This window comes from Penicillium paradoxum, assembly GCF_028828445.1.
Source record: "Penicillium paradoxum strain IBT 22861 chromosome Unknown utg000007l_segment0_segment0, whole genome shotgun sequence".
NCBI lineage: Eukaryota > Fungi > Ascomycota > Eurotiomycetes > Eurotiales > Aspergillaceae > Penicillium > Penicillium paradoxum.
Window position 1 is genome coordinate 4,424,997 of NW_026643185.1, and position 23,216 is coordinate 4,448,212.

General features: G+C 50.0%; 8 protein-coding genes across 8 annotated transcripts; 6 read left to right on the top strand and 2 right to left on the bottom strand.

Annotated features, from left to right (window-relative positions):
* Positions 1-766: 766 nt before the first annotated feature.
* Positions 767-1,063, top strand: N7457_009156 (uncharacterized protein; the record flags this gene model as incomplete). Its single annotated transcript, XM_057180199.1, has 1 exon — positions 767-1,063. The coding sequence occupies one exon, from the start codon at positions 767-769 to the stop codon at positions 1,061-1,063; it is 297 nt and encodes a 98-aa protein (XP_057028585.1).
* Positions 1,064-1,434: 371 nt separating this feature from the next.
* Positions 1,435-2,801, top strand: N7457_009157 (NAD(P)/FAD-dependent oxidoreductase; the record flags this gene model as incomplete). Its single annotated transcript, XM_057180200.1, has 2 exons — positions 1,435-1,644; positions 1,710-2,801. 2 exons carry the CDS (start codon positions 1,435-1,437, stop codon positions 2,799-2,801), a joined length of 1,302 nt encoding a protein of 433 aa, XP_057028586.1.
* Positions 2,802-2,930: 129 nt separating this feature from the next.
* On the bottom strand, positions 2,931-7,033 carry N7457_009158 (uncharacterized protein; the record flags this gene model as incomplete). The annotated part of the gene is made up of 10 exons (XM_057180201.1): positions 2,931-3,406; positions 3,461-3,644; positions 3,693-3,865; positions 3,920-4,190; positions 4,242-4,780; positions 4,861-5,016; positions 5,068-5,165; positions 5,218-5,277; positions 5,741-6,644; positions 6,748-7,033. 10 exons carry the CDS (start codon positions 7,031-7,033, stop codon positions 2,931-2,933), a joined length of 3,147 nt encoding a protein of 1,048 aa, XP_057028587.1.
* A 221-nt stretch (positions 7,034-7,254) lies between these two features.
* On the top strand, positions 7,255-9,640 carry N7457_009159 (GTPase-activating protein GYP6; the record flags this gene model as incomplete). The annotated part of the gene is made up of 6 exons (XM_057180202.1): positions 7,255-7,277; positions 7,329-7,430; positions 7,472-7,664; positions 7,726-8,234; positions 8,298-8,440; positions 8,499-9,640. The coding sequence occupies 6 exons, from the start codon at positions 7,255-7,257 to the stop codon at positions 9,638-9,640; spliced, it is 2,112 nt and encodes a 703-aa protein (XP_057028588.1).
* A 1,728-nt stretch (positions 9,641-11,368) lies between these two features.
* Positions 11,369-14,546, top strand: N7457_009160 (serine/threonine-protein kinase; the record flags this gene model as incomplete). The annotated part of the gene is made up of 2 exons (XM_057180203.1): positions 11,369-14,213; positions 14,278-14,546. The coding sequence occupies 2 exons, from the start codon at positions 11,369-11,371 to the stop codon at positions 14,544-14,546; spliced, it is 3,114 nt and encodes a 1,037-aa protein (XP_057028589.1).
* A 1,481-nt stretch (positions 14,547-16,027) lies between these two features.
* On the top strand, positions 16,028-18,235 carry N7457_009161 (F-box domain protein; the record flags this gene model as incomplete). Its single annotated transcript, XM_057180204.1, has 1 exon — positions 16,028-18,235. The coding sequence occupies one exon, from the start codon at positions 16,028-16,030 to the stop codon at positions 18,233-18,235; it is 2,208 nt and encodes a 735-aa protein (XP_057028590.1).
* A 1,014-nt stretch (positions 18,236-19,249) lies between these two features.
* Positions 19,250-20,824, bottom strand: N7457_009162 (uncharacterized protein; the record flags this gene model as incomplete). Its single annotated transcript, XM_057180205.1, has 1 exon — positions 19,250-20,824. The coding sequence occupies one exon, from the start codon at positions 20,822-20,824 to the stop codon at positions 19,250-19,252; it is 1,575 nt and encodes a 524-aa protein (XP_057028591.1).
* Positions 20,825-22,056: 1,232 nt separating this feature from the next.
* On the top strand, positions 22,057-22,913 carry N7457_009163 (alpha/beta fold hydrolase; the record flags this gene model as incomplete). Its single annotated transcript, XM_057180206.1, has 2 exons — positions 22,057-22,492; positions 22,546-22,913. The coding sequence occupies 2 exons, from the start codon at positions 22,057-22,059 to the stop codon at positions 22,911-22,913; spliced, it is 804 nt and encodes a 267-aa protein (XP_057028592.1).
* Positions 22,914-23,216: the final 303 nt, after the last annotated feature.

Below are 23,216 nucleotides of genomic sequence, written 5' to 3' on the forward strand. Positions count from 1 at the left end.
AGATGCTTAGCAAAATATGTATATTCACAATGCAACTACTTGTTCTCCATTATCAACAACCAACTGTGGTCTAAGACTTAAGTAGAGGTGGTTGCGAGTAGTTACCTGGAAGATGGACATGTATGATCATGATAGCTAATTATAATTACCCACCCTAGGGTATAACTGAATGATTAAGCAAGATTATCCACCCCAATGTTCCAAGCAGCTACCATTAACATGCGTGAAGTACATGGACTGGAATCTGCGATAATACAGACCCATTCAATGTAACTCCCAGAGGACTCCTATCACTCGCTAGTAGGAGTAGTTTTCTCTATTTTCTTCCTCTTATGAACAAGGATACAGCATTTCCTGTCTCTTTAGTAGTAGGTCTTTTGTATTAGGTTATAAGCACCTTGATTTGCATATTGTGATCTAACAGTTTGTTTGCACCCTGTCTTTGGGCAATATCGCCGTCGCCTCACCTCACCGGCTTCGTCTCTTGCCACATAAATTGTCATCTGAACGCTTAATCTTATCAGTTCAATAGTCCCTATCCTCGACAGGCTTCACTTCTCGATCGTGTCGCTTTTCCCTGCTTTCGATCAACCCTACAGCTCTGGAGAATCCGAGGGCCTTTCAGTCAACTCTCACATCTAGTAACCCGAGGACCAACTTGGTTAGTTGTTTGTTCACTTTCTTGTCGACACGAGGGCTTCTTCCCTGTCAACACCACAGCCATATTTGATTTGACACGAGAGCCTACCTGGTTAGTCATTTTATTATGGAACACCTACGAGGAGCCTCCTGGAACCACCCGGAATTTGATCTGGTCGATGTCGTCCCTAAGTTGAAGGGTGAAATCAATTTCTCAGTCTGGAAGATCAACCTTCTGCAGGCCCTCGGCGCTATCAACAGTGGCTATCCAGTGCTTCTTGACAGCACAGACACCTATCCTGTCGCGCCTGTCTACGCTGATAGTTCTATATCTACTATTCGCGAAACCCTTGCTTTCAAGCGACAAGTGAAACCGAATGAGATCTCTGCTACACTTATCAACGAGAAGCTCAAGGAGGTGTAGACAGAAATACAGGACTTTCCAGCCTCTCTTTTTAATAGGCCAGATTCTAACAAAGCAACCAACCCATGTTTAAGCCACATGCAAAGTTAGACACCAGCGTCCATTTTTACTAGATCTAATTCCTTCCCCAATTATGCTGTTCTCCTGTATTCTACGTTGGCTTCTTGTGAACTCCACATCGGGGACGCTCCCGATGTCCCACTTCTCCGCTCTCCAATTGGAGATACACCAGAGTCCAGAGTACATCTTCGGTATTGGATGCCGTACAAATGACTAAAGATAGATTGCGTGTAATTGTGAACAGACTATAGATACCCGACAGCTAGATCATCTGGTACTTCTATTTCATTGTGTTCCAACTCGACTGGAAAATGAGTATCTCCAAATCCGACCCCATCATCATAGTTGGCGGCGGAGCCTTTGGGCTCTCGACTGCTCTGCATTTGACCCGCTCCGGTTTCACGAATATTTCGGTCTTTGAGAGAGACGAGCACATACCTCCCCGTTACTCGGCTGCCAATGACCTGAACAAGATCGTGCGCGCCGAGTATGAGGATCCATTCTACACCGACCTGACAATCGTGAGTCACTGACCTTACAGAGTATCCTCGGTAAATGGAAGTACTTCAACTAATGCACTCATTAGAAAGCAATTGCGGCGTGGAAAACACCTTTGTTTGCCCCCTATTTCCACCAGACAGGATTCCTCCACTGCGTGTCGGGCGAAGCTCCGCAAAAGGCCATCGATACCCTCAATAGATTCCGTGCTTCAGCAGAGGGGAATAATCAGATCAAGCCCCATGTCGTACCCCTCAATAGCCAAGACGATATCCGCCAAGCCTGCTGGCAGCTGGAAGGCCCGTTGACCGGCTGGAATGGATACCTGAATCGTTTCGACGGGTATGCCCACTCCGGAAACGCCCTGGCGGGGATATACCGAGCCGCCCAGGCAGCGGGTGTTCGCTTCTATCTCGGGGAGCGCGGCGCAGTCGACGAGATCGTCTACGTCAGCACTCTGCATGGCAAGAAGAGCTCCGGAGTGCGCACAAAGGAAGGCAAACTCCACCCTTCTTCCTTGGTGATCGTTGCAGCCGGCGGTGCCGTAGGCCGCCTAGTCCCCGAGATTGGCAAGAAGGTCGTGGCCAAGTCCTGGTCTGTGGCGCATGTTCACTTAACCGATGAAGAGACTTCGGCACTCCGTGGTATCCCCGTGACCTATGCCCGTGATCTGGGCTTCCTCTTTGAGCCGGATCCTCAGACCAACTTGCTTAAGATCTGCCCTATGGGCGGTGGTTATATCAACACTGATCCCGAGACTGGGGTTTCGCATGCCCCGGGGACTCTGGAGGAGAGTGCGTTCGTGCCGGAGCATGATGAGAAGCAGATGAGGAAGTTGCTGGCGCAGACTCTTCCGGCTCTTGCGAATCGGCCGCTCGTTAAGAAGTCGCTTTGCTGGTTTGCGGATACCGATGATTCGGACTTTATTATTGATTTTGTTCCTGGGACTTCGTCGTCGGTTGTTTTGTTGTCTGGTGACTCTGGGCATGGTTTCAAGATGTTCCCTATCTTTGGATCGTGGGTTGCGGGTTTCTTGCAGGCTGGTCGGCAGAGTGAAGCTCGATGGCGGTGGAAGCATGACAGTAATAAGGAAGGGAATTGGGGTGGTGATGTGAGCTGGCGTATTGGGGAGTCGAAGGAGCTCTCTGTGATACGGCCAGCGCTCTTGTCTAAGCTTTAGATTGTAGCATGTTCAGCATTTCTAGTTGGGATATCCAATTCAGAAGTCTAGTTAGAATTTTACAGAACATGCATTATCCATTCTCGACTCATGGAGAATAATAGTGTATCGTGAGCTTCATCATTCAATTTACCAAATACTATGTTCTAGCATTGCATTAGACACCCACTCCGTATCATAGCTCTCAATCGAATCCGCAACAGCCATAATCTCAGCCGAGGTCAACATCGCACTAAGGTCGCATTCAACATCTAGATCAGCATCCGGCCTGAAAAGAGCATCATCGTATCGAGGCATAGTCGGGATGGGCGTAGCAGACGGAGAAGCCGGTCGAGGAAGAACATCCTCATGGAGAAAGGGAGGTACTGCTAATGGTCGCGGCTGACCAGAGATACAGCCCAGTAGTGTCTCATCCAGTTGCTGGAGTTCTGATCGCCGGTAGCTGGCGACTTGACTTCCGTCTCTGATCATTTCCTCGAAGATGGCGTATGCTCTTTCCAGGCAGTTTGGATGACTTTCTAAAAGACGTGGATGAATTGCCGGGCCCATCAATAGAATAACCGTAGACACAAAGATTGATTCTAGATCGAAAGGGAGGAAAGTTTCTGATTGGTATTTAGCCAAAGGAGCAAATCTGGTGTATTGATACAATGACTTACCCAACAGGCCTTGGCTCTGTAGACTAGAGAGAATGTAGATGATATGCTGGGCGGATTCAAGGCACATTTGTATTAAACTTCGGACATTGCGCGATGCATCGATAGACTCTAGGCAGCTTTCTGGCGACTCAAATCGAATCTTTAATAAGCAGAATAGGAGAGGTCGAGTGGCTAGAATTATACACTATACATTCATTAGTAAACTCCTTTGGGTTGGACCTGAACTGCTCACCTGGTGATATTGAAGATGTAAATATGCCGATGTCCGAGAAACACCGCTAGCTGGGTCCAAGTAGAGCGGAAAGGACTCGCGAAGCTCATCAGCAAGGCCTGCTATATTCGCCAATGCCGTCTTTGTACTGAGTAGGAAGGTTCGATTGATGCGTCCATTGATAACATATATTGCTAAAAAGTACTATTAGAGCTGTTATGATCGATGGGAAACGCTCCTAAACTTACTGCTGTTTATCTCCGCAATGATCTGGGACAGTTTGATGTGCATGCCTAGGGACATTGTCTCTGATGGATCCGAGAAAGTGGGAAGTTGCGTTTGCACATATCTGTCGTTAATAGACTGCGGTAACCCCATCAAAGAGGTCATTTCTCGGTCCAGAATGTAAACGGTCCACCAGATTTTGCTGGATCTTTGAACCATATCATGTCCCAAGGATTCCACCGGCATCCTAGTGTGCATCCCCTGTGCCATGGCTATCCGCACAGCTTGGCCAATCTAGCAAAAGAAGTTAGTATTTCAACAGAAATTCTCTTCCGGAACCCTTACGAAGTTATATGCCGACGTTCGAAAATCGACACACTGATAGTATAAAGCGATGCAACATAGGATTTCTGTTCCTATCATAGGGTCCCGATAGAGAGCACTAGGATCAGGCAGAAGTTGCAACGCCTTGATAAAATACCCTACCCCTGGTGGCCCTTTACCGTGAACCTTGGGTTGAACGAATCCCTTCCCAAAAGCCAGGATGAGAAGAAAATGGATATACCACAAACTGTCTGTCATAGAATGTCCTTCCCCAGAGTAAAAGTGGTGCAAAGAATTCATAAAAACATCCTCTTCAAAGAGGTGATACAGCTGTCCGCAACGGAATTTCACGGCGTTGATCAGGTACATAGTATGGTCGCGTGTCGGAACAACTGGAATATCCGGGTTCGGGGTTGTTCGTAGCCCATTCCATCCGAGCTCATAGGTCGTTTCATCAAATAGCAATGTTTCTGTTGGCAATACATCATGGTAGAGGTGTTGGTGCGCCAGACTAAGAACCCGCCGAGTAAATGACCAGTTGGATGATGTTCCAAGGTAGACTGCAGATGTTAGCATTCTAGGTAAGTCTAACAACTCCACAAGAGCTAAAATACTTCTTGGGTAAGTATGCGTGACCTACATGTTCGGCCGTTCGCCGCAGACATAAAAGCAGGTGGTCCTGTTGATAATGGGTTGGCTAGACCCGAATCTTGATCTTCCAAATCATGAGATTCCCCATGATCTTCAGGGGTACTGGTCCTCTCCAGAGTAGGCACATCTTCGCGATCTTTCAGATCTGTAACAGATTAACAAGGCAACCCCCATAAGCGGGAAAGTAGAGACAGACCAATAGTCTGCGTATCGAAACTCGAGCTGAAAGGGCTCGCTTGTCCCTTTTCGTTCTGTTCTATTCGTGCAATCTTCTGCTGTAACTCTAGAATGTACCTACATCAAAGACGTGAGTTTACGACTCCTTCCAAAGGTGAGCTACACTGACCCTCTTGTCACCAGGATCTTCTGATCGCGGTCATTGAAGACGCAAGAAAGCTTTCGCTTGCTGCACCCGTCGCATGGTTGCGACCCGGAACACTTGATCTTTTGTCTCCGGCATCGCACACAACTAATCTAGAACGTCAGTGGTGTCCTGGGCAATTTTGGCATCCACCCACGCATTTGAGGATCGTTTTGAAACTCTTCCATCCGCCATATGAATTGCTGGAGGATGACAGGAAACGAAGATTCAGAATGCGGGGGAAAGATGCGAGGTCGTGGGGAGGGTCCCCGAATTAGGAGACCAAACCCGCCAGATACGAAGGGTTATCTTAAGTGTGTCGTCGGGTTCCCTCCCGATAGTTGACATTGGCATTGCTATCTTGTATCTTTGTTTTTATCTTCACTCCCAATTTACATACAAATCATTCTTAGTGTGTTTTTTGCTTTTTTGCTAACGCTGCCCGAGCAACTGTCGATTTGTCTCCCAAAATTGCCTGCATGCGGTGTGGCCCCAATGCTCGGTCCACCACTCCCCAAAGCTATCTTGGACGCTTTGTTCGTCCACCCGTAAAACCCGCTCATCTCTCTTAAGCGAACACAGGGCACATGGATGTGGGGCCTTCAGTGCCCCTTGATCCGCCCGGGCCGTGATAACCTTGAGGGCACTAGGATCTGAGACCGGGGGGATTGGCCGCTGGCCTGCAGCCTGTAGAACAGCATTAAAACTTGCTGCACGCTCACGCCAAGTAGTAATCACATCAACGGCGTCTTGTTCTTCTTTGATGTTTTCTTGCTTGTTCACGCTGTTGAGTTTCATACCACCGGCTTTGCCAGAACGGGCTGGGCCAATTCGCATGCTTTGACTAAGAATTGTATCACGTTTCCATCGGAGACTCCGCCCTGCAATTACGCGAGCAGCCGACTGGAGTAAGTTGTGAATCTTCAAGGCCGTTGGCGAAACATTTTTCGAGGATCGTAGCTGGGATTTTGCAAGAGCAGCCTCCTTCTGAAGACTTTCAAACACCTCTAAGAATAACTCGAGAAGCACAGAGGGTGGTGGAATATTCGTTGGTCGCACAGTGGCTGCTGGGGCTGCATTACTAGGTGTTGGGCTAGAGATGAGTATCGGTTCGGGCACAGGCTTCGCACTAGGCCCATCTGTAAAGTCATCCCAGTCGTCAAAGGCATCGTCATCCCAAGTTGACGCAGTGGGTTTAGAAGGGATGGTCCGAGATGGCCGAACTTGCTGGGATGGTTTTTCTTTCGTCTCCATGATCTTGGGGCAAGGTCGGCTGACAGGCGCATCGGTGAACTCACCCCAGTCACCAAAGGACTCATCATCCCATGTTGTCTGCTCCTTGTTACTATCAACTTTGAGGTGATTGTCCTGATGTTTGCTAATTGGTGCCGAGTCTTGCAGGGAGAATGAATCTAGCAAGTCGATCGTTCCGGAAGCCCGTTCTTGCGGAGCCGTTGGTTGAGGGGGGGTTTGATGGGGCATCATAGGTGTTTGATTCAGGTCCTTCAAAGTCACCCCAGTCATCGTCATCATCATTTGCTGGTGTATCAAAAGCTGCATCAAATAACACATCGCTATCTGGGTTCAGAGGAAGATCGAATTCCTGATGAGCTGGGGTCTGCCACGAAGCTGCTGGGGCAGCTGGCGAGGTTGTATTCGGCTTTTTATACAGCGCATTGCCCGATGAGAAGAAATCAATGTCCTCGTTAAAGAATGGGCTTTTCGGGTGTTGCGATGACTGGCCGGAAGGCCTGGTGGCTGGTGCAGGCTGACCGAACTCTGCTAGTAGATCTGCGGACATCTTGAATGCGCTGGACCTGTGAAAGGTGACATAAGGGCGAGGTCACCACCTAGGCAGATTATACCGACGCCAGCCGCCGTATCTTCTTCTGTCTAACGCCCAAGAACTAAAATCGGAGAAGAAGTGGAATGTCCGGGTACAATAACGCGAGATAAGCCACGGGCGGTCTACTATCGCCTCTCCCCGCACCTCCCGAGGTTCTCTCTCCGTCATCCCCAGCAATGAGAACCATTGAGGAGACCAGGTACCCGAAAGCATCTCCAAATGTTTCGCCTATGTACTAACTCTCTCGCAGAAAGAGATGGGACATTCTGTTCTCCGACGACGACACAGCTTCCGGCCTCCGAGCGGCGTTGCGATCCGAACAGGGAGGAAACCTATGCAATGATGGACTGAGGTCTGTTTGCTGGAAGGTTCTGTGTGATTGAAACAAAATAGAGGTGCGATGACATATGCTCATTCCTTCAAACAGGCGTTCTTGGTATTCGACGAGTTGGATAAAAATGAATGGGCACCTAAGCTTGACGAGTCTCGGGATGCTTATCGTGCGCTGCGTGACCATTTCTTAAGATTCATTGAACATCCCGATGATCTAGAATCGACTGTTGATCCGCTGGCGGATGATGAACAAGTGTGTCAGATTATCCACTCGCTAACTTCACAAGTCATCTTGTCTAACCACCCATTGATAGTCCCCCTGGCAAACGCTCCGACACGATGAGACTCTGCGCGCCGAGATCCTACAAGATGTTGATCGATGTCTGCAAGAGAATTTCTTCTTCCAAGAGCCCGACACAAAATCTAAGTTGACTGACATCTTGTTTGTCTACTCGAAACTCAACCCGGACGTGGGCTATAGACAAGGAATGCACGAACTGCTCGCACCCATTCTTTGGGTAGTAGATCGAGACTCGGTGAAGCCTGAGCTTGACGCGAATAAGGAAGCAGATGAGGGATTGATGCGAAATATCCTTGATGCTGAATTTGTTGAACATGATTCATTTACATTGTTTCTCTCCGTCATGCAAACGGCTCGCATATACTATGAGCACAGTGAGATGCGATGTGCAAATGGCCAGATGGATGTTATTCCGATAGTCGATCGGTGCAATTATCTCCATAAGGAAGCGCTCGCTATTATTGATCATGAGCTTGCCGAGCACCTGGAAGCTGTGGATGTTTTACCACAAATCTTTCTAACGTAAGCTGTGGTTAGAACCTCGAGACGTTGGTATTCTGGCACTTTTATTAACCTATCGAACAGCCGTTGGATGCGCCTCCTATTCGGGCGAGAAGTTCCATTTGACGATGTCCTCATGATGTGGGATCTACTGTTTGCCCATGGATTGAGGTCTAATCTTATTGACTTCACGTGCATTGCAATGCTTCTTAGAATCCGTTGGCAGTGTTCGTTCTATTCCAATCCTCAATTTATCTTGATCCGACTGACATGGATTACATCTAGTGCTCGCGGCGGACTATACGACCGCGTTAACACTGTTACTCCGCTACCCTTCGCCACACCCACACACACCTCAGACCTTTGTGCACGATGCGCTCTATCTGGAACAGAATCCTACCGCCGATCGAGGCAATTTCATTATTTCTAAATACTCTGGCAGGCCACCCGAGGCAGCAAATCGCAGCCAATCCGGTATACGGCCCGGGAGGAAGGCTTTCCTCTGGGAGGACTTCAAAAGGCGCAGTGGAAGCAGTTCTCCTGCTGGTGTAACATCAAGAAACAGTCCTAAAAGTCTCGAGTCCCTCTTCCAGGACGTCTCCCAGGGGATTCAACGTCGTACGGAAGCTTGGGGCGTAGCCAAGGCGGTTCGAGGCGCCGTCACTGAGGCGAGAAAGAACATGCAAACCATGCATTACGAACCAAATATGCGACACGGCCTTTCTAGACCCGTCTCCGCTATATCGACCTCGGCCATGGCGCGATCCTCTGATCCTGAGGAGGCAGGGCTAGAAATGAAGATCGCAAGAAGAAATCAAACATTAGCCACTACTCTGCGCGAGGCACTAGATGATCTCAGCTCGCAGTTGGCAAATATCAAGCAGCTCGATCCTAATACGAACAGCGCAGTGAAACAGGCCCTAGCCAAAGCTGAGAGGGTGCAGGTCTGCCTCAAAGATCCTTCCCTCCCAGTAGATGCCTCTTCTTCTGATGAAGACCAGCTCCAGACGGTTGCCATGAACAAAGTGGAGGACAACGTTGTGGACAAGGGAAATCCCGTCCACACGAATACGACCGGGCCGCCAGCCGAGAGTGGACATCCCGTCTACATAGCCATGGCAAGTCGGACGAACACTGGCAGGAAGACTGAGAGTACACGCGCAATACCGTCGCGATCAACCATGCGACCTTCAATGACGGATTCCGGATTCTCATGGATGCTCGGTGGGGATCGGAACCTGTCAGGCTTTGTTAGCTCGACATCGCCACCGCCAGAGCAGACTCGGCATCTAGATCAAACTCGAGGGAAACCAAATACCTTATTCGGGTCCGGTGGAGATGATAACTCAGGGACCGAAGGCGAGGATGAATTGGCGCTGCACAGCCTTCGGGGCTCTCGGGATCCTCTGTCAGGGGCCGGCCCATGAGAATTCTCTTCCGATCTGGCCCATATCACCCTGCTTGCGTATACATACATACCACGCTTACCGGAAGTATATGGGCCTAAGCCACGTCCGCTTCCTGTCTACTAGGCTGCATTCTCCTTCTTCTGCATCGGAATCGACTCAATATGCCTTTTTCTCTCTCCAAGTTTGGAACTTTCCTATGCACTTTAGGCAAAGTCAAAACGAGCCAAACATGCCCATATTGAGCGCTCGGATCTATCTCGAAAGCCACTTTGCATCATCACTGTAAATCCCCACTGGCTTCGATGGAAGCAACTTGGTCATGACCTACCGCAGTGGTGAGGCGGGGTAAACAATTGCCTGAGCACCCAAGCCTCTTCAGGTCTTCAGGTAGTAGTTCGGTACTTGGCTCTATTTAAGATTCAGATCTCAGCTTTGGTTTCTATAGATCATACCAAAGGGTTCTTTGTCTCGTGTATTATCCTATGTAATGCCCGTCTTGAGATCACACATTTCTCACATGAAATACCAGAGAGGAGAAGAGAAAAAAGAATGTCGATCGGCCGACGCAAATCGGACGATTAAGGAATTTAGGAGAATAAGGCTTCAGGTAGAAAAGGAAGAAAGATGCGCATTACATCAGAGGACCCAGTCGCTTTTCTCGCATCTCGCATTTGGCATTTTCCTGGGCTCCCCACTCTTTCACTAATCCCCTCCCTGCCCCCGCTGTGCTTTTTCTTTTCTTCTCTCCCCTTGAACGCTTTCACTCGAACGTGCTTTGTTTTAATCTTCTCACTTTCAGCGTGCTCAGCCGCGGCGCCACATATGCCGCCTGAGACCCTACGAGGCAGCTGCCCTCCTAGCCTCCGTTGCCGCTGCGAATGACCGGATCGCCCATGTCGCATTTCCTGGATACATCTACGACTGTTTGCCTCCATTGAGCCTGCTTGTCCATTTCCCTCTTGTCTAATCACCTGCGGCCGAAGTCAACAACAAATCAAATCACAAAAAAATAAGGCAGAGAAGAGAGAGCTCGGGTATGGGGTCGGCTTACAACCCTGATGGTCAGTCATGCGCACATGCTTTTTTTTATGTTGACCCACTACCTTGTCTTTGTTTCACATTCCATGGGTCTTGGAGAATTGGTGGAGAGAGGAACACGGGGTATCGTGCTACTCCTCAGATTGAGCTCAAGACTCGATGAACCGGAGAGAAAAAAAATGTTTGGACCGCGAATCTACCTTGTTCTCAGAAGCAATCACCCGCTAGCACATGCTCGGAGATGCATCTGACCGCGGACTTCAACCGCCCGGTCACTCGAGCGGGTCACATTTGTAGGGCTCATGGGATGAAAACCTCGAGACGCGCCGGTTGAGTTGTTGATATGCTGGATGAATCACGCTGATCCAGACTTAAGGCGAGCCGAGTCCTCTTTCGTCGCCGTTAGGACCCCTCTCAGAGTCGCCCGAGTCCGAGTCAGGACTACAACTTTCTTTACGGACAGATCAAATGAGGGGCTCACTGGACAGTATTTCTTCGGGATATGACTCTCTTTCCAGGTCGGCGACAATGCATTTCCTCTGTCTTTCTGCTATCAAACGTTGACACTTTCTTTGGTTGTGTTTCGATAGATCTCCGCTATTCGAGAACGAGCATGGTCTCGGCCCTTCCGGGTTGGATCGTATACGCCAGCACCAACCTTCGCGAGTTCTGACCCTTCCAAACCTCTCTACATCCTCGCTAGCTCCCATGACTGTCCAACGCTCCGCTGCCTCTCCTCGCTCTCGCTCGTCGTCTCGAGCTCACACCGGCCATCCGTCCATGAGCCGAAGTTTCACTGATCTGGAGGATCTACACCGGTTCCCACTAGAGTCGTTACATTCATTTTCCTTTGCCCAACAGTCCGAGGAGTTCCTTCACAGTCGCCAAAATATTCTCAAAAGATCCATGGATTTCATGCGCGACCGGATGGGATGGGCCGCGACAAATGCTGGGATCGCCAACGCACAAGCAAATGCCAGTGGCGACACGGAGATCCAAGGTATGATGGACCTTTTGGCCCGCGCACATATCCTCGAAACTCAGGAGCACCAAAACCAAGGCCGAGGACCCATCACAGGACCCGCAGACATCAACGGCGACAACATCTTTGAAAAGGCGTTCTCAGATGGCTCTTCGTCTCCAGTCAGCACCCGGGACATAGCTCAGGATTCCATCGCTTCGGGGTCACACTCGTCCGATAACCCTCACTTGATGAGCCCGGTGCCCAGCGACCGTATCTCCAACCAGAAAAAGGTCTCGGCACCTTCGTCTAGGCGCGTAAGCTTAAAACGTACATACACGGACCTGAGCTCTGTATCCCTCAAGAGAAAGCTGATGGAAACTCTAGCGCAACCATACACATCTTCCGTGGACCCTTTCACGTCGCTTAACTCCTCGACTGCTGGATTGGGATTCCAGATCCCCGCTCTTCATGCCCATAGCAGCAAATGGACTCCCGCTTCCCAGGCCGTCTTTAGGACCGAAGCCAAGGCACCATGGACCATTCTGGCCGCTAATGATCTGTCATGTCTTATCTTTGGTGTTCTTCAATCCGAAGTTCGCCGTCTTAGCATTCTGGAAGTTGTGCAGAAAGAGCATCGGCAATGGCTTGAAGCTAAACTTCGAGATCCCAGCACTGACGCCGCAGCACGCATGCCCCTTCAACCCGAAAGAGCTAACATCTCCGCCGTCAATCCTAAATTCCGTGGTCTCGGGAATGGCGTGACTGCACAACTTCTCAGCAAACCATCCTCACGCGAAAAGTCGCGCAGAGCGCAGACCGATGACGGATACGGATCTAGCACGAGAAACGCCCGAAACAACAATCATCCGGCAAACAAATCACGCGGGGTTTTGCTGTGTGGTGACGTCGTCCCGATTCAGAAGCGCAATGGGTCACGAGGGTCCGCTAGCGTCTGGGTCATGGAGAAACGTGGTGGCCTGATCTGGGTCTTGGAGGAAATCACAGAAAATGTCGCCTCCATCCAGTGTGACGATTTATGGAATGTTGTGGCTTCCCAAGGTGACTCCGAAAAAATCTGGGGTCCATCCGTTGCCCAAAAGGGCCAGCCGATCACCACACTTCTACCTTGTTTGCCCTCGGTATCGCTTGAAACATCCCCCGCCAAGGGATTGGCCAAAATTGTGGAGTTGAAGCACTTTGCCGCCCGCACCGCGGCTGGCGTTTGTATCCCTGTGACCGTCGGCAAGGGAGAAGGAGATCGCACTCTTCAAGTCTCCAGCTTCCCTCATGTCGCAGGTATGATGGTGTTGTCTTCTTCGACATTGAATGTTATCAGCTCCAACTCTGTTTTCTCTTCGGCTCTGTTTGGACAGGAAAGACCGGAGGGACTCCATATCACCGACCTTGTACCCGACTTTGATGAAATTCTAGACGTCTTGACCGAGGAGGACAACGTGCCATTGGTTGATGGTATTGTCATCCCCGAACACAGCTTCCGACGGGCGCGGACACTTTCGATTCTTCGCGACGGAAAAGCAAACGCTGCCTCTGTCTTTACAGAGCCAAGTGGTCTACTTGCCAAACACCGAGATGGCTCGACCATTGTTGTTGACATTCAGCTGCGTGTCGTCAAGAGCGGCACCTTCTTTGCAAAGGAAAAGGCCGAGAAAACCAGCGATCGCAGCAGCGACGACTCTGACGGGAGTGACGATACAGTTGCCGTCACGGAGTTGGTCTATGCTTTGTGGATCACCTACTCGCGACAGATCCACGCTGCTGGACCCGCTGCCAGCCTCTCGCCGACGTCTGTACCAAATTCCAAGCCCACCTCGCCCACCCATGACCCTGATCCCTCAGATCGCCCCTCTGACGCTAGCACTAACACCCAAACTCCCGAAACTCGCAAGACTTCGGTGGAGATCCAAACTCCGACTTCCACGCTTAGCCAACAACTCAATGAGGCTGCCTCTGAGCCTCTTACCGACCGTCCCGTGCAACCAATCCCTCCGGTTTCCTCTGTTAACACGAAAAATGACCCTCCGCTGAAACGGACCATCAACGACTACGTAATTCTGGAGGAAATGGGACAGGGAGCCTATGGACAAGTCAAACTAGCACGTTTAAAGAAATCGCCCGGCACGAAGATGGTGTTGAAGTATGTCACGAAAAAGCGAATCCTAGTCGATACATGGACTCGCGATCGGCGACTCGGCACTGTGCCGCTGGAAATCCACGTTCTCGACTTCCTGCGGCGGGATGGACTCAAGCACCCCAACATTGTGGAGATGGAAGGCTTCTTCGAAGACGATATCAACTACTACATTGAGATGACCCCCCATGGTCTCCCAGGAATGGACCTCTTCGATTATATCGAACTCAAGGCCACTATGGATGAGGCAGAGTGCCGGAACATCTTCAAACAGGTTGCCAGTGCCGTCAACCATCTACATACGAAAGCACTCGTTGTACATCGGGACATCAAGGATGAAAATGTGGTCCTTGACGGAGAAGGACGGATCAAGTTGATCGATTTCGGTAGTGCGGCCTACATCAAGAATGGGCCCTTTGATGTCTTTGTGGGCACGATTGGTAGGTTTGGTCTCATTGATCTTGGGATGAGTAAGAGGAGTAAGACGCTGACTCCATGTGCTAGATTACGCTGCGCCCGAAGTCTTACAAGGACGGTCGTATCGAGGCAAGGAACAGGACATCTGGGCTTTGGGTATCCTCCTCTACACCATTGTCTACAAAGAGAACCCCTTCTACAACGTGGACGAGATCCTTGACCACCCCCTTCGAATCCCCTTCCTTCCTTTCTCGGAAGATTGCATTGACCTCATCCGCACGATGCTCGACCGCGACGTCGACAACCGACTCACCATTACCGAAGTGCTTGAACACCCCTGGATGGTGGAGAAATGAGCATTGCCCCCGTTCATTTCCCCCTCTTCTCTCGCCTTTTACCTTACTGAAAATACCAAAATAACGCGATACCCCACACAGTTGATTACGTTTTGATGATGGATGCTTGTCCGGGGAACTGACTGGGTATCATATTGGGGTGTGGAGCGAGTGTTCATCTCACTTTCCTATAGGGGCCACGTTGATGATGATTATGAACCTCAACGCATGATTTTTTATTTTATTTTTGATCTATGGGAGTTTTCCTTTATCAAGAGCTTTTTTTTTCTATTCTTCTCCCCCTGCATTTGAATTTGCGGTACCTTTTTTTTTGCATCTAGAGAATCCTATACGGAGTCCTCCGTATACTCGAAAGATTGTGGGTGATTGCATTGGGGGAAGCCTTGGCGATGAGGCCCGTCACGATCTCTCTCCACTTGGCCTTAGACATCTCCAATTAACATATCTGGGATTGTCGCCCAAAGAGTGCCTTGGACTCATAGAAAGGGGGGAAGCACACAGATCCTCCATCTCCTGTTCTCTAGGCTTTCCCCCTCCGTTTCGAATTGCTCTCCAACCACGGATGTCTTTCCAACCCCCACATGCCCCACTGGCGAAAAGGCCCGAGGCGAAAAAGAATCTCACGGTTTGCCTCCCAGGCACAATTTGCCTCATGTCCCTGGCACCAAGTGGGCTCTGGCCATGAGAGGCGTTTGGGTTGAATCTTTTCTGTTCCGGGCGTCGTCAGCCGATTGTGGGCTGTGGTCTCACATCAGATGGTCTGTGCCAGCGAAGATGGGCACAGTATGATACATCCTCCAAACCAGTCCCATCTCGATGTACTGGCTAGCTGTGGCCAGGCAGATAGAATAGCCCAAAATCCATTTCCCCAAAAAGCCCGCTCTTCAAGGAGAGAAGTGTAAAACGGTGCCTAGAACCTCGAGGTGGGGGGGAGGCGATAAGATAAGAGAGTACCTGGAAGGACATCGTCTGGTATGTGATCCCTGGGTCACTTCCAGGTTTAGTAGATGTATCGCATTTCCGCTCTGTATTCCGCCATGCCTTATTATTTGTTCCTCCCTGTTTTCTCAACGCTACCTGTACTGCGCTCTTTTCCCTTTTCCCTTTTCCCTTTCCCTGCGACTCTCGGCTCTCTCGGTACTACGTCACTCGGCACCAGTGCCGTAAAGAGGCTTGTTCCACGGTTCTTTGGCCGTGGGCCCCCGAGTAGAACAATCAACGTTTGTTTTCCCCACCTTCTGTTCCGTGACTTTCCTTTGTCCTTGCTGATCAAAAAAAAGTCCTCAGTCCATCGCCCAGTTCTAGTATCACTATGTTCGCCTAAGAGCATACGTGCAGTCTCGCGCGCCCACCGCTGTCTTCGTCTTCCCCCTGCTCTTAAGACTGTGATATTTCGTACCGTGCCGGCGTCCCTCTGGAAGGCGTGACAAAATAGTAGTGAGTCAAAGATCAAGTGTTGCAGATCGTGTCCAGCCGCCACAATGGCCTCCCAGGTATCTGATGAGATCCTGCCCTCGCCCGGTATCACCTCAAACAGTCCGACCAATGTGACAGGCCAGATTCCATTGGAGCAACCGCTGAAGCTCAAGGGTCGCCGGAAGTTGTTGCAGAGTCTCCAACGCATGTCATCCAGCCCGGCGCTGGCCAGGCGTGGACGCTCTGCATCAACTTCGGGCTATCGTCGAGACAATAAGGCCTCGCTCTCTTGTGTTTCACTATCTACATCGTCCTACTCCCCTTGTCTAGGGAATGGCAGTTCCTCCCACTTGTATGGAGGCCTCAATCCTCGGCCTGCTACTCCCGGTTTCTCTGGTTCTCCTGGTGAGGACCAGGCCATTAACCCTCGCATCCGTCTGGTCGATGCCGATGGTCCCAGTGTTTCTTTGCCTCGAACTGTGCCTTTGCCCTTTGATGTGAGGCCAGCATCAAGGGGATCACCACGTGCAGCGACACCGGTGGGACTGAAGGCGGAGAAAGAAGTCATCCTTCCACAGTCGCAACCAGCTAGAACTCTTGACTTCTGGGGTGATATGCCATCTGAACTTAAGATGGAGATCTTCAAGCACCTGACCCCCCAGCAAATTGTCCGCTGCTCCGCCGTTTCCAAATCATGGAATCAGATGTGCTTCGACGGACAATTGTGGTCCAAGGTTGATACGACCGAGTATTATACCAAAATTCCCGGTCATGTTTTGGTGAAGCTCATCACTTCTGGTGGTCCGTTCATTCGAGACCTGAACCTCAGGGGTTGTGCTCAGATTGGCGATAAATGGTCCTCTGACGGAGAACGCATTTCGGATAGGTGTCGAAATGTTGTCAACTTCTCGCTTGAGGGTTGTTGTATTGACAAGACGTCAATGTACTCTTTCCTTCTCCGCAATCCCCGTCTCAAATACATCAACGTGACAGGGCTTCCGACTGTCACAAACTCAGCTTTGAAGGTCATTTCACGGTCGTGCCCACAACTCGAGACGTTGAATGTTTCCTGGTGCAAAGGAATTGATACCACCGGCCTTCTTCGAATTGTGAAGGCCTGCGGGCAGTTGAAGGATCTTCGGGCCAGCGAAGTCAGTGGTTTCAACGATGAGAAATTTACGTTGGCTTTGTTCGAATCCAACAATTTGGATCGCTTGATCATGGGTCGTACCGACTTGACCGACAATAGTCTCAAGATATTGATTCACGGCGAGAACCCGGAAATAGACCTTTTGACTGATCGACCTATCGTCCCACCTCGGAGACTCCGTCATTTGGACTTACATCATTGTCTCGATGTTACCGACGCGGGCTTGAAAAGCCTAGCTCATAATGTTCCAGATCTGGAGGGCCTGCAGGTTTCCCAGTGCCCCGAGCTGACCGATGAATCTGTCATGGAAGTCATTCGCACCACTCCAAAGCTGTCGCATTTGGAGCTAGAGGACTTGGAGAACTTGACCAACACCACACTGCTAGAGTTGGCCCAATCACCCTGTGCACAGCACTTGGAACATTTGAACATCAGCTACTGTGAGATTCTCAGTGACACGGGCATGCTTAAAGTAATGAAGAGCTGTCCGAAGCTCCGATCTGTCGAAATGGACAATACCAGGGTCTCAGATCTAACCTTGATGGAGGCCTGTTACCGCATCCGTCGCCGCGGGTACAGCGACGACATCCCCAAAGTCGGACTGCGACTTATGATCTTCGACTGTGCCAACATCACCTGGGCGGGGGTCAAAGAAGTCCTTTCCAGCAACGCATACATCCCGCGCGCCTCCCGCAAACTCACATCAACGGTGGTGACCGTAACGCAAGCATCAGACACTGATTCCCCGATGACAAGTACCTTCGTCACTCCCAGGTCCACCCCTTCACCATCTCCGTCGCCGACCTACCCCAACGAAATCATCGAGCTCAAATGTTTCTACGGCTGGCAAATGACCGTCGACGAACACACGAAACGTGTTCTTCGCGGAGATCTCACTGCTGCATCCCGGCTGGACCGGAAATGGGCTGAGTACATGATGGCCACTGAGGAGGCCGGCGCCGCTGGTGCCGGTGCCCGTCGTCGCCGACGTCGTGCTCGTGAAGCCGAGCGTCTCTACAACGCAGACGAAGAAACGAACGATGCTTACGGTGTAGGCTCAGCTTCTGCTCTTGGCGGAAGACGCAGGCGAGCCCAGAGCGGCGGTGGCTGTATTGTGATGTGAGGCCGAAAGACCTCTTGACCTGATGCTTTTGATTTCCTTTTCCCTCTCCTTTCAGTGTGTTTTGAGAACACACGATGTCTGAGCTAGATGCTAGACACGGCTTGGCTCTGCCAGCGCAGGATCGCTCGCATTTCGAAATGGATCGCCTCCATTTTGATGAAGATCATTGGGCATGATCCTCTTCACGAATTACGCATGATATGACCTCTTCTTTTGGGCTCCATCTCCAACACGACACACATTCTTTCATTTATGGCCCTATCTACTCTCACTTTTACCAACCTGGCACAATCTTTTGGATCTCAGCCATTCTTTCCTCGTTCTCAGCACTGACATCACATCTAAGAATGGGAATTTCTAGCATGTTATTTGAGCTTTTCCCATGTTTTGCATCTTTTTTGGCTGGTCGGAATATCTTTTCTCGCTCTAGCATACGTATCTAGAGGTGTCATCGGCAAGATTACTGGCGTTAGATCTCTTATTTTGTCTGTCTTTTCTGGACTCCGTTCGAAATTTAGGCCACGCCTTTCGGGTTGTTTTGATGAATTTTCGGGTTCCAATCCACATTCAAGACTGAGCTGGTAGGTTTCTTTAGATGCTGCTGCGAATCGATCTATTTGGGTAAAGAATTGTCCGAGCTGCTCTGCGTGAACTCGGATTTCATAGACACTTGCATCTATACTACCAATTTATAGAATAAGGAATGCATTGCATACATCTATTTGCATCTTGAATGGGCCTAAAGACTTCAACACAGATCAAGTAATTGGTATGAATATTGTCTATGAATAGACGTGATAAGAATAAACGTAAGAATATCGCAGAGCACAGTGAGGAACAGCCCTCACTGGAGAAAAGCAAAGAAATAAGAATAAAAACCACGAACTGCTCCCCTGTGTTATGAACATGATTCCCGTCGAAAACGCAATGTCCAGACGAACCTCCTACCTTGCCATCAAGGTATCCCCAGTTCCATCTCTCCTTTGTCCTCCTTGTTTCTGATGTTTGGTTTGTTTAGGTCTCCTCTCGAACAACTTGTTCTGGGACTTGACTCTCGTCGATGTTAACACCATCGATTTGGCTGCACGCTGTTCCAGTGGCATCTGATCTCTGAGATAAGTGAGAAACGGCAGTGCTGTACGATTCCTCACTGCCAGTCTGTTCCTGTGCGATTTGCTGCGTGGTTGGCTCAATGGTGGGAACTTGGGCAGGAGAGGCATCGGGATCTGTTGGATGATTTTCAGGCTGGTTGGTAGTCAGTTGCACCTCGGTGGTACGGATTGCAGTGCTTTCGATAACGTCCTCTGTGGAAGGGGTAGAACCCTTTTCGGTGCTGGGTTGCTCAAGGGTAGTTTTTTCAGTGACCTTTTCGGCTGAAGCATCAACAGCCATGCTAGTATCAAGCTTGGTGTTCACAGGGCAGTGGGAATCAACTGGTGGTGTATTTTCCAAGTTTGAATGGCCGATATGAGGTCCTCGGATGATTTCTTCGAGAGCCCGTTCGAGAGCCTGGGTTTGAGCTTGCATTTTCTTCTGCTCTGGAACCACCTCCACCGCGCTGTCCGTCCCCATTTTTGCAGCAGGCTGGGTTTCGACAGGCGCGTCGGTCTTGCCAGCAACCTTTCCACTCGGTTCAGTGGTCTTTTCGATATTGTCATCACTGTTCGAGGCCATTTCCTCATCAGGGTCCTCATCATCGTCAAAAGACAAGTTGATGTATGGTTTCGCAAGAGTGGGATAATCAATGGCAATACCCTGACGAACGAAGAAATCCTTCGGGATGGTAGTCGGCCTGACATCACGCTGCGAAGGTCCACAATGAACATTGTAGCCCCTGGCTTTCCACAACGGGCAGACTGTGATATCCTCGTCGTCCAGACTCGGCAAAACAGCACAGTGATGATGCTCCGCCGCCACAACATCCCGAGTCCAGGCCTTCCCTTTGTACATGACTTCCTTCTCGCCGCCTGGAGGCCTGTGGCATACCATCTGGCGATCGATGGCATGCGGAAGCTTCACAGCAGAACCAGGTGCAATGACTGCACCAACAGACCAGATTGGATTCGCCAGCATGATAGTCCTAGTTTTCTCATGAAGCAGCCAGCCAATGCACTCCGCATGCTCTCTTCCACAGAGGATATAGTATCCTTTGTACACCGGGAAGAAAGGCATACCATGGGCCCAGACGATCGGAGGCGGTCCCGAGGGCACGCGGTTCGGATCGATGTCTCCGGATTTATCAAAGTCGTATGGCCATCGGATTGCGCGTGTAGGACCGGCTTCGAACTTGGTTGCCAGATACACCAGCTCATCTGAGAGACGAGTGTTGGCGGGAGGGAAGAGGGGTTTTCCGGTCTCTTCGCAGAATTCAAGATCGAGGGCGAGTCTCAGACGCGCTTTTTCGCGTTTCGAGTGAGGTAGATGCCCTGAGCCGTCCTCGGGATTCCAGGCTACGTCGGGATTGACCTGGAGGTGGTGAGCGAGGGCTTCGGAGCAGTCGGCTTTGAGGCCTTGTAGCTGGCGGATGAAGACGTCTTCGCCGGATGGGCTGCAGGCCATTCTGGCTTCCTTGTTTGTGATTGGAGGCATTTTGGTTGTATTGCAAGTTGCTAGAATTGGAAGGTCGTTGACTGGCGGGTGTATCAAGTATTAGAGAAGCCCGCGTTTGAGAGGAGAGATCAAGAAAGATCTTGGGAAGTGTTGAGGATGCTGCGAGCAATTGATGAGAGCTCAGATGGGTACTCACATATGCGGGCTTTTTCCCTCTTTGGGAAAGGAGGATATTGCAAACCGTCGCAACGATCAAAGATATCTGAGTTGCTGAAGAAGTTGTTGGGCGGGTTGGAGGTATGAAGTAAGTTTGAGATATGAAATAGGATCGTCGATGAATGTTTGAAGATCGGCGATAAAAAGGATTAGACGAGTTAGTGAAGTTGGCACGATGGAAAGCAATCAATAAGGCAGTACGAGAGGCAATTCGATGAAGAGCAGTTATGATCCTGTATAAGTAAAGAGGATGCTGTGAGAGTCGAGGCTGTGCTTTCAAATAGATCTAGATACCACTGGCAATGAAGAAGTATAGCACAAATGTGAATGATAAGATTAAAAGATGGGCGTTAGTAAGAAAGACCAGTGCAAATAAAACTAGCATCTGCTACGAGGTATAAGGGAGTAATGATCTAGATTCCTATCTCGGAATACAAGGAGTCTATAATCAAGACGTTGTAAGTGCAATCCAACGTTTGTAGCAAAGACGATCGAACAAACTCGCAAAGGAATACATCGAAATACATGCAACTCAGTTGATATTCTAGAAGCCGATATTTCTCACAAATTGAGAAGATTCTCGCTCACATCTAGTAGATCTAGGTATACATGTACATAATGTATAGAGCCGATCAACCTTAAAGATAAGCTTATGCAAGCTCTGTTCTCATGTTCTTATCTTCTCATCTTCTCATCTTCTCATCAACAATACTTCTCTATTCCACTCGCCACAAACATAACAAAGTTATTTGTCGGGGCCAAGAGACATCTGAATCGGACCGACGGTCGGGAGAGATCCGCGCAGTTCGGATGCCATTTCGGGTCGACTCTGCCAGTGGAGATAGAGACGGCGTATAGGAAAGCAGGTAACTGGCTGGTTCCGACGGATTGACCAGAAACAGAATAGCCCTGCTTTGATTCCAATGTATATGGAAATGACGTTACCCTGAGCAGAGCTATACGCCCCTCTCTTTTCCGTCTTGTTTCCCACTCTCTTCCATTATACCCCGTTGACTGAGCCAATTCTCTGCAAAACACAAAACACAAAACACAAAATGCCCTTCGTCCAAGCCAACAGCCACCGTCTCAACTATGCCGACTCCCACCCCACCGGCCCTCCAACACCAACCGGCCTAACCTTCATCTTCATCCACGGCCTCGGCTCATCGCAAAACTACTACTACCCCGTAATCCCGCACCTCACAGAATCCCACCGCTGCATCACAATCGATACCTACGGCGCCGCCCGCTCCCCATACACCAACGACGCAGTCTCAATCCCCGGCATCGCAGAGGATGTCATCGGCGTGCTGGACGCGCTGCAAATCCCCAAGGCCGTCGCAGTCGGCCATTCAATGGGCGGACTCGTAGTGACAGAGCTGGGAGCCCGATACCCCGATCGCATGCAGGGTATTGTGGCGATCGGACCGACGCACCCGTCTGATATGTTAGTGACGGTTATGAACAAGAGATCCGCGACTGTTCTGGAGGGTAAGGGGTTTCTATCTCGAATATCTCATCACCATATGCTGACCCATCTACAGCCGGAATGGAACCCATGGCAAACACCATTCCCTCTGGGGCTGTGGGCTCGCGCAGCACCCCGCTCCAGAAGGCTTTTATCCGGGAGCTGATCCTCGGTCAAGACGCGAAGGGATATGCGGCGCTGTGTCGCGCGATTGCGTCCGCTCAGCCGCCTGACTATGCGGCTGTTAAGGCGCCTTTCTTGCTTATTGCGGGTGAGGAGGATAAGTCTGCGTCTATGGAGGGGTGTCAGTATATCTATGAGCATGTCTCGAGTCAGCAGAAGTCTCTGGAGGTGTTGAAGGGGGTTGGGCATTGGCATTGTATTGAGGCTGCTGATGAGGTGGGTGGGTTGATTGCTAAGTTTGCGAAGGTTGCGAAGGCTTGAAATATGATCCTTAATTATAACGGAATTGCAAATAAGTCAGATTTCTGTATGCAACTTGCGATGATTCGATTGCCATAGAAAATCAGCTGGGGGACAAATCTCTAGTAAATCGACAACTTGCTCTAATGATCCCCAACGGCTACTTCTCCCGTTACAGGGTGCGAAGTTGTATTTCAACGGTGGGGCTTCTCATAGGGAGAAGCACAAGTGTGGGATATTTTTATTTGAATTGATTATTTTCAATATGTGCAATAAACGCTGCTATGGAAAAACTCGAAATAATCATAAAAACGCTACTTGGAT